Source organism: Quercus suber, unplaced genomic scaffold, assembly GCF_002906115.3.
Source record: "Quercus suber isolate HL8 unplaced genomic scaffold, Cork oak 2.0 scaffold_9, whole genome shotgun sequence".
Classification (NCBI taxonomy): domain Eukaryota; kingdom Viridiplantae; phylum Streptophyta; class Magnoliopsida; order Fagales; family Fagaceae; genus Quercus; species Quercus suber.
In genome coordinates, this window is record NW_027069475.1 from 1,249,755 (window position 1) to 1,264,570 (window position 14,816).

The 14,816-nt window shown below is 37.4% G+C and overlaps 1 protein-coding gene across 1 annotated transcript; it reads left to right on the top strand.

Moving 5' to 3' along the window:
* The first annotated feature begins 7,809 nt into the window (after positions 1-7,809).
* LOC136069096 (uncharacterized) lies at positions 7,810-13,005 on the top strand. The gene is made up of 5 exons (XM_065777257.1): positions 7,810-8,179; positions 9,566-10,126; positions 10,253-11,215; positions 11,402-11,763; positions 12,823-13,005. The coding sequence occupies exons 1-5, from the start codon at positions 7,810-7,812 to the stop codon at positions 13,003-13,005; spliced, it is 2,439 nt and encodes an 812-aa protein (XP_065633329.1).
* The last annotated feature ends 1,811 nt before the right edge of the window (positions 13,006-14,816 follow it).

Here is a 14,816-nt window from a genome sequence, read left to right on the forward strand (position 1 = left end):
TGGTTTCTCCCAAAAAAAAGAAAAAAGACTAGACCATTTAATGGCTCTAGCCGAGTAACTATTGTATACCTTTTTTGTTGTGCACCAACAAGATATGCGTCTTTTGAGTCACGTTATATAAATTTCCAATAGAAAAACTTTGCTCAAATGGGTTTGAATGGTAATAATAAGAAGATAAATAAAGTTTAGAATAACTTCTCTTGTTTGTTAATGGAATTATGAAAATTGCATAATTAGTTCCAATTTAAAAGGATCTAGGTCAAAACCATCTAGTCTTTTCAAGCGTATAGTAGTGAATTATTGCTATGCTGCATAACATGATCATTTTGGTTTCAGTCAAGGAGCATAAACAGTTGTAGAGAATTCACAACACTTGGTAATGTATTGAGAAATCTCATTAGTGCTTAGAGAATTTATAAGTCATTAGTGAACTTATTGAAACCCTCATATACCTCATGATGCAAATCCATTCGCGAAGTCATGAATTTTGAAGATGGGGTTCCCACTAAATTTTTTTAGATTACATTTTCAATCTTCATTTATTATTATTCATTTTTAAAAATGGTTACATCTAAAATCATTAATAATGTCTTCAACTACCTTATGTTCATCTATCCCAAAAAAAAAAAAACTTCAACTGCCTTTCAAAATCCCCTGCCTCTGTTTTTTCCTTTTTCTCTCTTTCAAAGAACACAACAAGCTTTCTCTTCCTGTCCTATCAACGATTTCTAGGCATTTGCTATACCTTTTGGATTTGCAATGCAACAAATCACATAAACTACATTACACATAAAAAAATTTCCTAGTCTGTAACAATCATCAATTCATTAATAGAAGTGAAACGCAGCAAAGGAACGATTGCATGACATAATCCTTTGACTTCCAAAGAACTTGGGTGCAATTGTGAGACCAATATTGCTATTTTGTTTGAAAAGATCGAAACCATGAGATAAATCATTGTGATGCAAAAATTTCACAACTCTAGGTTCTGTGAAAGAAACAAATTTTATATTATTGAAACCCTCATATAGTTCCCATTGAATTTTATATTACATTTCAATCTTCAGTTAATATTAGTTTATTACTAATTTTGTAAAAACGCTTACATCTAAAATCAGTAATAATGTCTTCAACTGCCTTTTGTTCATCTAAAAAAGAATCTTCAACAGAAAAGTAAGAAAAAAAATTTAAGAAAAGTTTCATTATATTCTTTTCCATTATANTTTTTTTTTTGGGTGGTAATTTTAGACTAACAGAATGGGTATACGTGTCATTTTGAATATTTGGCGGTGGATTTTGTGGTTTATGTGACAATTAATAGTAGATTAGTGGTTTTTCTTTTCTTTTTTTTTGGTGAGAAGAAGTAGATTAGTGGTGTTTTTATAAGTGTCCATTTGAGTAAACATTGTTTTTTTTTTTTTTTAATATATATATAATTTCAATAGTTATAACGAGGGAAGAAAGATTTGAAGGTTTCTATTGAAAATACTGGCTCTTGGCAGTTTAGTTGAGTAAACTATTTTAAAACACTACTAGTAGTATATCCTCATAGAGATTAAATTCTATAAGGATGGGGTGTAAAACATAGGTTTTACACCATCCAATAAGTGATTGCCACATCAGCATTTTATTTAAAATTCAATACATCATATCCCACCTAATAACATCTCAATAAATTCCCAATTTGGTTGGATTTATATATGGTTATATGAATTGATTGTGTGTAATTGTATTTATTCTTAAATATGTGATAAGATGATATGGCATATTGGGATTGAAGGGGTAAAACATGGTTGGATTTATATATGGTTATATGAATTGATTGTGTGTAATTGTATTTATTCTTAAATATGTGATAAGATGATATGGCATATTGGGATTGGAGGGGTAAAACATGGGTTTAACACCACGTCCTTATAGAATTTAATCACATCCTCATATTAATTGAAAATTTTAAGCAAAATAGATAAAATATTTTATAAATATTATCAAATTGTATTAATAGTTAGTTAATGAGCCACTTACTGAAATGTAGAGGATTCTATTCATGAGGTTGTTTCGGAATATTTTGAACCTAAAACCCTTACGAAGAAAGTCAAAAGATTAGATGAAAAAAAAGAGAGAGTAAATCATAGTTTTAACTTAGTAGATGCTAAGCTAATTTTTTATTTTTGTTTGGCTAGAGGAGAAAATTTATTTAAGTCCATTGAATACTAATGTGTCTCGTAATATAATTCTCTTCATTTTATCAATTGTATGGTTAACATTTCTATTTTTTGAATTTAATAATGATAAAATATCTTCATTTAAAAATTTAAATAACTTGAAATTCATATACTTTAAATTTGTAAAATTTAATTTAAATTATGAAATAGATTGATTTTAAATAGAGATTATCATTTTCCAGAAAAGAGAGTGAGGTTTTTAGCCTAAGTAATTTTATAATAAACTTCTTATTCATAGTCCTATCTTACAATAATTTAGCACTTTATACAATATATGATTCATGCTACCTTTTTCAAACGATAATATATTTCCACATCATATGAAATTTGAAGAAGGAAAGCTTCCTTGAAGGTGCATAAAAGGAATATTTTTCATTTGTGATTTTGATTTGATTGTCAACTCAACTTGATGGAGAAGCATGCTTTAAGATGCCTACAATTAGCTAATATTGATGGTACAAAGGGTATAAAAATTTTGGTGTTATTAGATTTATTTTTAATTTACTAGTACCTACTACTTACCACGGCATGTTATGGTAAGGCCAACCGTGATCCTAAAGTCTCAAAAAAATGACATTTTAATAGGTGTTGAATTAAGTGGATAATTGTTTAGATAGCTTTGTAGCTCAATTTGGCAATATTTTTGAAAAAATAAAGTGAATAGATTTTTTATTTTTTAAGTTTTTGTTACGTAAAGTTTTTGGGTTTGTTGTTCTCAGTTGGGCTGGGTTGGACTGACTGGGTTGATTCATGATTGGAGGGGAAGGGCCAACTGTAATAAAGAAAAAAATATGCCTAATAAAAAAAAATTCTTAGGGTCATTGGTCCCGGGCCCTTTGGGCCCTCCACTGGTCTGACCCCGCCACTAACTATTTGAAAGCAAAGTTAAACAGTAAAATAAGAAGTACAAAAGTGAAGAAAAGTGAGCATAATAACGGTGGATGAGTCACATTGTGTGTCCTATTTCATTCAGCCATAGGGACCAGGTGTTAGAATTATAACATGTTATCATCATTACACTGAGCAAAGTACTCTTTTTTTTTTTCTTTTTTTTTTTTTTTTTTTTTTTTTTTTTTTTCCTCTATGCGATGATCCAGTGTTTTAAGGCAGTGGGTTTGCTTTGTAACTATTGGGCTAATAGATTTTTAATCTTTTTTTTTTTTTTAAGTTTTTGTTTTGTTAAGTTTTTGGGTTTATTGTTGTTAGTGGAGGAGAACGGTTAAAAAAATTTCCTTAGGGTCAGAGGCCCGGGTCCTTTGGGCCCCCTACTAGTCCGACCCTGCCACTAACTATTTGAAAGCGAAGTTAAACAGGTCCTTTGGGCCCCCTACTAATCCGACCCTGCCACTAACTATTTGAAAGTGAAGTTAAACAGTAAAATAAGATGTAAAAAAGCGAAGAAAAGTGAGTATAATCATGGCGGATGAGTCACATTGTGTGTCCTATTTCATTCAGCCATAGGGACCAGGTGTTAGAATTATAACATGATATCATCATTACACTGAGCAAAGTACTCTTTTTTTTTTTCTTTTTTTTTTTACTCCTCCTTTTCTTTTGCTTTGTGGACTATAAAAAGCCAAAAACCTATGTTGGTAAATGGTTAAGGATGGCTATTAGAGCTGCATCACATGTAAACATGCTAATCTTATCATGACTTTTTTTGTTTTAAAATTTTCTTAACTTAAATCATATTAAGATCTCTCTCTCTCTCTCTCTCTCTCTCTCTCTCCAAGTAGACTATTGGAAATTCTAAGTGAAAGATCAACTCATCAACCACTTCTTCAGCGTATGTACTCTAGGGAGGAGAGAATGTATGGATTTAACATCTATAGTTTTATGGGTCTTTTAAAACCAAATCGGACTATAATTATATATAGTCACACACTTTTTTCTTTTTTTTTTGAGAAAAAAGTAAATAAATTTTATTGAACTAAATCCGATTGGAAAACAATATCCAAATCATTAGATAGAGATTCTATCCATACATCTTTGTCTACAGATAAAACTGCTCTTCTAGCTAAAACGTGAGCTAATTTATTTCCTTCCTTTTGAACATACTAGAACTTACAATATTGAAGAGTAGCACCTAAACTTTGACTCTCATCTATCACATGACCAAACAAAGCCAAGGTTTTGGTTCTTAAATTAAAAAGCATACTTATAAAAAAAATTAAAAATTAAAAAGTATAATCTAAATTCAATTCATGGCAATCATGTCAATGACTTGTTCCATAATGTTTTTTATTTTACCCCTCAAATTTAACTAGCTAAAATTAAAGATGCTTAACTTTTTATATCATATCAAATTTTGTTCAAATATGATGTTATTTATTATCTGGTTAATAAGCTTTTTTTTTAACGTATAAATTTAAATTTTAAATATTTAATTGAAAACATAACTTTTTTTTTTTTTTCTGAACACGCAATATAAAAGTTGAAAATAAACCTTTTCCAACTAAAAAAAAGCCAATAACTTTGATCCTATTTTTAGGAGCGGAGATACAGTGAAAATGGACACAAAGGTCAATCATCCGGTCCCACGAGTAAAGGCAATTCCAATGATGAAATGAAACTTCTAGTTCCCACAGCTTTTCTTAACTCTCCAACATGCTATAATAGTTTTCCTCTTCAATTATTGTCTCTCTATTTTTCTCTTTTTCAAACTGAGCAGAGGACACGGAAATTTTTAATTTTTTACCACCAATCGTTCAAGCCTACTCGAATCCTCAAGGTCCTCTCTCTTCTCTTATGCAATGTTTTGTGTGAATTCTCTGTTTTCTTTCTTTCTTTTTCAAACAAAGAATCTGAATGCCCCGCAATACTAGGATCACCACAGAATTCACAAGAGTTTACAATATCAGTAAATGAGAGATATGTCGCAAAAAATAAGTACTCCACTAACTTTTTTTTTTTTTTGTGTGGAATAAAAGACATGTTAATGGATAATTATTTTTACACACATATATTTTATTTATTGGATTTGATACGAATAACGTGGTAACATTTAATACAAAATATTTTTTTCACGCTTAAGCCTTACACTACCCACTAGCTTTTTTTTTTCCTCATATATTTATTTTTTAAAATGACCCATGTGCAAGGTAGTTGGCAACTTGAATGTAGTTGTGAGAAGTGAGATTGTTGAGAATTTTATTGTGACCTCTCGGCGCCCCTCTTTCACATATTCACAAAATAATAATAATAATAATAACAACAACAACTAGCCTCTAAGCACGCGCGTGCTTAGAGGCTCTTCTATTTTTTTAAAAAGGTTAAAAAATTTTGTTGATGTGAAATGGTTAAGACTTTTTAAAGGTATAATAATTAAAAAAAAAAATGAAATGCTAACGAGTGCCCTAAGGGCACTCATTAATAATTTTGACAGCTTTTGTCATTTCCTATAAAAGTGGTATCAAAACTTTCTTAAAATAGATTATTAAGGAGTGTCCTAAAGGCACTCGTTAGCATGACCAAAAATAATAATAATAATAATAAAAAAAGCAAAATTTTTTTTTGAAAACATGAGTTTAGGTAGTTGGAGCATTTCAAATATCCGAACAGAAAGTATTCTTATTTTGTAGGCAATGCTTTAGTACAAGTTAGACATATATTTTTACTTAACTATTGTTTAGTTTTTTCTCTACCTTTTTTTTTTTTCTTTTCTTTTTTTTTGAGAAACAGTTTTCCAAAAAAAAGTCGATCCAAACAGGAAAAACCCCTTAAATAGTATTATAAATAAGAAAATTTTTGTGTACTCCCAACCAATAAATACAAGACACCTCCTTAAAAAAATGCTTACATAGGCTTTTATGCCACATCAGCTCAATAACCCCTACCCATCTTAACGTCTATTAACCCCTGTGGGGGAAAAAAGCCCAATCTAACATAGTGGGCCTAGAGCCCCATGTGAGGATTACTGTACGTCCGAAGAGAAGGAGATGGTAAGGGCAAGGCCCATCTGGAAGAAGGATCCCCGGAAAGAAGGATGATTGCCGTCCGAGGAGACCACCTTCCGTCCGAGGAGATTTTATTCCTCAGACGTGAATAGTATTTATTGATCAAGTGTGTGGAAGGTCCGAATGATTTTTCTAGCAACCCCAACGATCAAGATAAGCTCTGGGTATATCTGGAGAAGATAAGAACGAGGAAATATCTAAAGGAAAAGCTGCTACCACCGCATTTAAGGCTCTGCAGCAACTTCTCTGACCGCATTTATGTGGAGAAGACCCCTGAACAGTGTAACCTCACCTACCGCCACTCACAGAGAGTCAGAGGAAATACTTGACGTGGCATATACTCAAGTAGGGTCACAGATGAAAAACAAGTGGACGATGGGGATGATGGGGAAGGAAGTTTTATAAAGGAAAGAAGCTCCTGAGAAAAAGGAGAGAGAAACGAGGGGGAAGAAAGCAAAAAAGTTTTATTGTAACCCTAAGATCTGTATTCACCACATAATCAATAATATGTCCTCTTCGGACACCAATTCTTTACGTGTAAATTCATGTTGGTTTATGCTTGAGGGTTGTGATTAATTGTTGTCGATTCCATAATCAACCCAGCTCTTTCACCCATTCTCTACAAATTTATTGTTTTGGACTTGGGCCACAAATCCTAACCCTACAATTGGCGCCGTCTGTGGGAAGAGCTTGAGTGTAAGGGGAAGCAACAGCAGTTCGTCATGGCCGAACCAGGGCAACACCTGGCAGAATCTGGGGCATCCCAGCATATAGACCCTTTTCTCAATTTGGAGCGGAGACAAGATCGTGAAGGCAGTGTGCATACTACACACACTGAGCGAACTCAACCTCGTGGTGGAAGTCATGTGTCTCATGCAGAGAAGAATAGCATGCAAATAGAGATTGAAAGGTTAAAAAGGGAGTTGCGTCATGCGAAAAGAAAACGTGCTACCTTGCATTCTGATGAAGACTCGGGTGACGAACAAGACGTCACTTATGAACAAAGGTCTCGAACTCCAATCGGTGAATCTTTTTCATATGAAGATGAACACCCTCGCAAGAAGCAACCTCAAAGGCCATCACATGGAGGGGTGGGAAATGATGCCATGACCAAGGCTTTGAATCAAATCTCTAGGTCACCTTTCACGCGTAGGATTGAAGGGGTGAAGCTTCCTCGGTGCTTTAACCAGCCAACCTTCACTATTTACAACGGTAAAACGGACCATGTGGAACATGTAAGCCATTTTAACCAAAGGATGGCTGTCTACTCTAGAGATAAAGCTCTGATGTGCAAGGTGTTCCCTTCTAGTCTTGGACCCGTGGCAATGAGGTGGTTCGACAACCTGAAAGCAGACTCCATCAATTCCTACCAAGAGCTTACTCAAGCTTTTGGTTCACGTTTCGTCACATGCCGAAGGGTGGCCAGGCCCTTGTCTTCTCTGCTATCCTTGAGCATGCGTGAAGGTGAAACCCTTAAGGCGTATTCAGATAGATATTGGGAGATGTTTAATGATATGGAGGGCAACTTTGATGCAATGGCTCTAGACACGTTTAAGCTGGGTCTCCCTACTGATCATGGTTTAAGGACATCCTTGTCCGGCAAACCTATCATTAACATGCATTAACTTATGGACCGTATTGAAAAATATAAAAGGGTTGAAGAAAATCAGCAGCAAGGGAAGGGTAAGGATAAGGTTATCCCCCAGGACAGGAAGGACTTCAGGTCGGATCGTTACAACAACAGTAAGCCACGGAGAGATTTCGCTGGGCAGTCGGGGTCAGCAAATGCTCAAGCAGTCAATATAGTGTTCAAGGAGCCAGTTCATCAAGTTTTGGAAAAGATTAAGAATGAATCATTCTTTAGGTGGCCGAGAAAAATGGTAGGGAACCCTGAGAGACACAATCACAATCTCTATTGTCAATACCACCAAGACCATGGGCATGCCACTGAAGACTGCAGAAGTTTGTGGGATCATTTGGACCAGTTGGTCCGTGAAGGCAAGTTGAGGCATCTTTTGCACCACTCTAGTGGCCGAGGAGGTCAAGTGAATTTTAAGTCCGAGAAGAGAGATTCAATGAAACCTCCATTAGGTACTATTAACGTCATTTTCGCAGCGCCAGGAAGAACAGGGTCCTAGCCGTCCAAAGTTATGTCAGTGGCTCGGCTACCAGCAGGGGATATTGGTCGAGATCCGAGGAGCTCTAGATAGGCTGCCCCACCCATTTTAGGCTTTTCGGACGAGGATAAGGCTGGAACCATTCAACCTCACGACGATGCTTTGGTAGTCACCCTCAGAATCGGGGGATATGATGTAAAGAGGGTGATGGTGGATCAGGGTAGCGCGGTGGAGATTATGTATCCTGACCTCTACAAGGGGCTGAACCTCAAGCTTGATGACTTAACTCCATACTGTTCTCCCCTGGTTAGCTTCGAGGGAAGGATGGTCACCCCGAAAGGACAGATACGGCTGCCCGTACAGACCGGCTCAGAAGTAGTGGAAGTGGACTTCATTGTTATAGATGTTTATTCCCCTTATACGGCAATTGTAGCCAGACCTTAGTTACACACGCTAGGGGCTGTTTCCTCCACTCTGCATCAAAAAGTTAAATATCCATCCGAATGGCGCGTTTGTGAAATCCGCGGAGATCAATCCTCGGCTAGACAATGTTTGGTGGCTGCCATACAACACGAGCCTGAAACTAAGTTCTCAGTCAGGGCGGAGGGAGACTTATAGCAGTTAAGAGGTCGGTTGTCACCCATCAAAGATCTTGATGAAGGCGCTAAATGCGAGGACTTAGTGCAAGTTTTAATTGGGGGCAATCCTGAAAGATACTTTCAAATCGGGTCTCGGATACCTCAACCAGAAAAGGAAGAGCTAATTGATTTCCTTAAAAGAAATATTGACGTATTCGCCTGGAGTACTTATGAAGCCCCAGGAGTGGATCCAGAGTTTATTTGCCATCATTTGAGGGTCAACCCACTGAGTGTACCCAAGAAGCAGCCTCCTCGGCGGCCATCCAAAGAGCATGCGGATGCAGTCAAAGAAGAAGTGATGAAGCTCAAACAAGCTGGGGCTATTAAAGAAGTTTTTTATCCCGAATGGTTGGCAAATACTGTGGTGGTAAAGAAGAAGAGCGGAAAGTGGCGAGTTTGTGTGGACTTCACAAACTTGAATAAGGCTTGTCCTAAGGATCCTTTCCCTATGCCGAAAATCGATTAATTAGTAGATGCTACTGTCGGCCATCCTCGGATGAGTTTCTTGGATGCTTTCCAAGGTTACCATCAGATACCGTTAGCCCTAGATGACCAAGAGAAAACCGCTTTTGTTACCCCCATAGGTAATTACCATTATAAAGTGATGCCATTCGGTTTGAAAAATGCAGGTTCTACTTATCAGCAGATGATGACCAAGATGTTTGAATCACAATTGGGCAAAAGCGTTGAAGTCTATATAGACGATATGGTGGTAAAAAGCAAAGTTATTTCTGAGCATGTGAAGGACCTTGCTAACGTTTTTGAAACCCTGAGGAGACACAAGTTGCGCTTAAACGTCTCGAAGTGCTCATTTGGTGTGGGATCAGGCAAATTTTTGGGTTACATGGTAACGCACAAGGGAATTGAGGTCAATCCCGATCAGATAAAGGCTATTCAAAATCTGCAGCCTCCTCGGAACCCGAAAGAGGTTCAGAAGTTAACAGGGATGACAGCTACTTTGAACCAATGCATCTCCAGGTCTGCGGATAGGTGTAAACCCTTTTTCTCGCTGATTAACAAGTGGAAGGGATTTGAATGGACTGAAGAATGTGCCTCAGCTTTCCAAAAACTTAAAGACTACTTGGCTCGGCCACCGATTATATCTAGCCCCGAGCCAGATGAGGTCTTATTTGCCTATATCGCAGTGGTTCCCCATGCTGTAAGTCTAGTGTTAGTAAGAGTGGATCAAGGTATACAAAGGTCGGTTTACTGTCTGAGTAAGTCTCTACATGAAGCCGAGATCAGATACTTGCCACTGGAAAAGACTATTTTGGCAGTAGTACTTTGAACACGAAAATTGCCCCACTACTTTCAAGCACATACTGTCGTTGTGCTCACACAACTCCCGCTTAAGACCGTACTTCGAAGTGCCGACTACACGGGGAGGATAGCCAAGTGGGGCACTATTTTAGGAGCTTTTGATATCAAGTATATGCCTCGCACTTCAGTCAAAGGGCAGATCCTTGCGGATTTAGTGGTCGAGTTCACGGAACCCAGCTTAGAAGAAATAACTATAGAGAGAAACATGGATGAAAAATCGGTTGGCATGATTTCTCAACAAGATCCTGCCCACTGGGAAGTATATGTGGACGGCGCTGCGAACCAGAAAGGTTCTGGAGTAGGGCTAGTCATGATATCTCCAGAGAGAATCATCATTGAAAAGTCATTAAGGCTGGATTTCGGTACAACCAATAACGAGACAGAGTATGAAGCCCTATTGATGGGAATGTCTATGGTTCGAAGAATGGGAGGAAAGGCAGTGGAGTTGTTCTCGGACTCAAGATTAGTTGTGGGCCAAGTACATGGGGAGTTTGAAGCGAAGGATGAAAGAATGCAAGGATACTTGAATCAAGTCAAACGTCTGCAATCGGAATTCAAATTTTTTAGCTTGCTACATGTTCCTAGAAGCAGTAACGCACATGCAGATTCTTTAGCCACACTAGCCACCTCTTCAGAGCAAGATTTGCCGAGAGTTATCCTCGTCGAGGATTTCCATGAGCCCACCGGGACAGGAGGGGGTGCAGTCCGAGTCCACCAGATCAGAGACAGTCTCTGCTGGATGGACCCTATAATCAAATTCTTGAAAGATGACATTTTGCTGGAAGAACGGGAGGAGCCTGACAAAATTCGAAGAAAGGCTACCAGATTTTGGCTGTCCGAAGACCGAAAATTATACAAACGATCCTATTCGGGACCATACCTGTTATGTATTCATCCAAAGACGGCTAAGTCGCTACTAGAAGAGTTGCATGAAGGAATTTGTGAGAGTCACACTAGAGGTAGGTCTTTGGCTCACCGAGCCATTACTCAAGGGTATTGGTGGCCGAACACGTAAAAAGAAGCCCATGATTATTTAAAGAAGTGCGATCAATGTCAACGATTTGTGCCGAACATACACCAACCAAGTGGAGTCCTCAACCCACTATCTAGTCTGTGGCCGTTTGCATAGTGGGGTTTGGATATAGTGGGTCCATTCCCAAAGGCCGCAGGAAACAAGAAGTACCTTCTGGTCGGCACAGACTATTTCACCAAATGGGTTGAAGCTAAGCCTCTGGCCAATATCCGAGACGTAGATGTGCAAAGATTTGTATGGAATATCATTACTCGTTTTGGAATTCCTCATACTCTCATCTCGGACAACGGCTTACAGTTCGACAGTAATGCGTTTCGGAGTTATTGTAGCGAACTGGGAATCATGAATAGATACTCTACCAATACCTACCCTCAGGGGAATGGGCAAGCTGAAGCAGTTAACAAAGTCATAGTTAATGGATTGAAGAAGAGATTGGACGATGCGAAGGGCAAGTGGGTTGAAGAGTTGCCACAAGTTAGACATATATTTTTACTTGACTATTGTTTAGTTTTTTCTCTGCCTTTTTTTTTTCTTTTTCTTTTTTTTTTGAGAAACAGTTTTCCAAGAAAATGTCGATCCAAACAAGAAAAACCCCTTAAATAGTATTATAAATAAGAAAATTTTTGTGTACTCCCAACCAATAAATACAAGACACCTCCTTAAAAAAATGCTTACATAGGCTTTTATGCTACATCAGCTCAATAACCCCTACCCATCTTAACGTCTATTAACCCCGTTTGAGTAGAATTCAAAATTTAGAAGTGAATTGAGAGGGCTTCACTAGAATTGCAGTCTCAGTCAAACTTTCAAATTTCAAATTTCATTTTTTAGATATGACATCTACATCAAAATTCCAAGAACCTACTCTCTCACAATCTCCCCGCCATAGCAATATCCACCTCTCCTCCTTCAACTCTCAGATTGCTCTCTACAGGCCCAAGCTTAGATCTCCCTCCTCTCGGGTTAGCTCTCTGATTTCCTTCCGTTTAGAGTTTTGGTTCTTACTATTGATTGTACTATTTCCTTTCTCTCTTCTCTGTATTTTTTTTTTTTTTGGGGTTATGTGGTGACTTGTGAGCAACTTAAAATTCCGTTCTCTCTTAGAGGGTTTTTTTTTTTTTTTATTACTTTTTTTTTAGGACTAGGTTCACCTGGAGTTCATTTTGTGGTTTATGAATTGAAGAGATTGATTTAGTTTGGATTTAGGATTTTTCGTTGGATTTGATAAACAAGGATTTTTCTCCTTTGTTTATTGGGTATCGATGCTTTGATGGGCAATCCAAACCTTTTAGATTTCAATTGAGTATTTCCTTTTGGTTCTTGTTTTTGTTCTAAAAATTCATTTATTTGGCTTGATTGAAAGGTTCACTTTCTTCAATATTTACCTTTATTACTAATATGTGAGTCCAAGCATATTGTAGTTAAGTATTTCATGTATTTGAAGTTGATAGTTTACTGAATATTCGTAAATTTGTAAATGGACTTTCAAATTGAAATTTCATATGATTGACCTCTTGAGAGATTGCCTTTAAGGTGTTTGTGGAAATGCTTATCTTTCTTGGCATTTCTTTGTTGGCTTATGCTCTCATTTCTGGTGGGTGGGTATATGAAGGTGTCATTTGTGGTGGGCATGTTTTAGCTGTGTTAGGGTGGGAAGTGGATTTAGAAGGGGGAAATATATGCTTTGGCCTGAATGAGGCACTTGTAAGAGCATAGTTTCTTTTTCCTATTTTCATGTGTTCATGTGTTTTATAATTTTGCATATGAGGTGTTTAAGAAAAATGCAACTTAATGATAACTATGGATGTTTGTATGGTGTAAATTAAAATGGTTTGTTGGGTTTTATTGATGTAGAATTGATTTGAATAAGAAGCAAATGCAACAATGCATAAGCATCTCTTGTTTAGTTCCATTAGAGTTGATGTCACATGCATATTACTTTTAGCAACCATGTGCAACTTCTTTTTTAATTAATATTCATGAATTTTTACTTGCAGAGGCAATTAGCATTGATGCCCAAATTAGAGTAGTTGAAGTTGCCCCATGAATGAAGGTTGAAGGCTAGAGGCTAAGCTGAAGCAACGGTGGGAGAAAAAGTAAAGTTGCTAGGATTGAAGTCCAAATTGGAACATTTAGATTTATTCATCTAAGATAATCAGGTCAATGTAGATGGGAAGGAAAGGGAGATTTTTCCCCTCCCCCTAAGTTGAACTCTCTTGTAGTCTTTAATTAGAAGAGGTTTTTTTTTTTTTTTTTTTTTTTTTCACTATTTGTTTATATCCACATAGTAGAGGGAAATTTCTTTTCTTTAGTTGTAAGAATCTTTTTTTGATCTCTTTCTTGTTTATGTGATAATAGAGGGAAAAGAGATTGGCTGTAAATGACTATCATAGAAAAGAGATGCAAAAAAAATATTGAACTTGTTTTAAATCTTGTTGCTCAAGACATGCAGTAAGCTTTGGATGGGTTGTTATTAGGGGTGACCAACAGACCCGGAGACCCACACAACCCGGCCAACCTGCCCGTGTCCGACTCGCTGCCACCCAATCCGACGACTCCGGCGGTCGGACGCGGGTTCCGAACTTGCTAACCCGACCCCACGCGGGTCGGTTGTCGGTTTTTTCTTTCGAAACCCGTGACACCAGACCTGAACCGTGGCCTTTCTCTTTTCGACGAGTTATGATGAATTTCCGACCATTTTCGGCGAAATCAAGTCCAGATCCGGCGAGATACCGCCGTTATCCGATGAAATCTGGGCCAGATCTCGACGGATTCGGCCAAATCTCAATGGATCCGGCTAAATTTCGACTTGATCTCGCCGAATCCGGCCAGATTTCAGCCTGAACTCACCGAATCCAGTTAGATTTCAGCCTGATCTCACCGAATTCGGCCTGATATTGCCGGAGCCGGCCAGTTTTCGGTGCCGGAGATATAACTCGAGACCGACCCGAATCAACCCGAAACTGACGAGACCCGAACTAAAAAAACCGACCAGATCTCCGGGTCAGTTTCGGGTCAATTTTTTATCCACCCGCCTCATTCGGGTCGAGTCCAGGTTGGGCACAAACCCGACCCATAGACACCCCTAGTTGTTATAGTTACTCTAGGAATGACTAGTACTGAAAATACTTTCAGAAAGCAACTTGGGAGTAAAAAGCTGCAATTCCAAAGATAGTTACTGCAATGCTCAAAATTGAAATGCAAGCATATAAATATGGATCATCATTCTTCGTGAGAAGCAATAGTTGCCTGGTAATAGCTATCCAATGTTCATAGCCAGACATTTCAACCTAAAATAACTTCAAATGCTCCCTGTCATTATAACAACCATTATATTAATATACACTACAAAATGTTATGAACTAGCCTCTTGAAATTGTAAGGGAAAAATAATTTGAGTTCTAATTTTCTGCTTTCATCTTTATTAATTTGTTTCTCTTTAAATAGCATACAATACATGACATATGTACAATACAACTTATGATAAACACCAAACTCATAACAGAAGCTTGATAAAAAACTAGCAA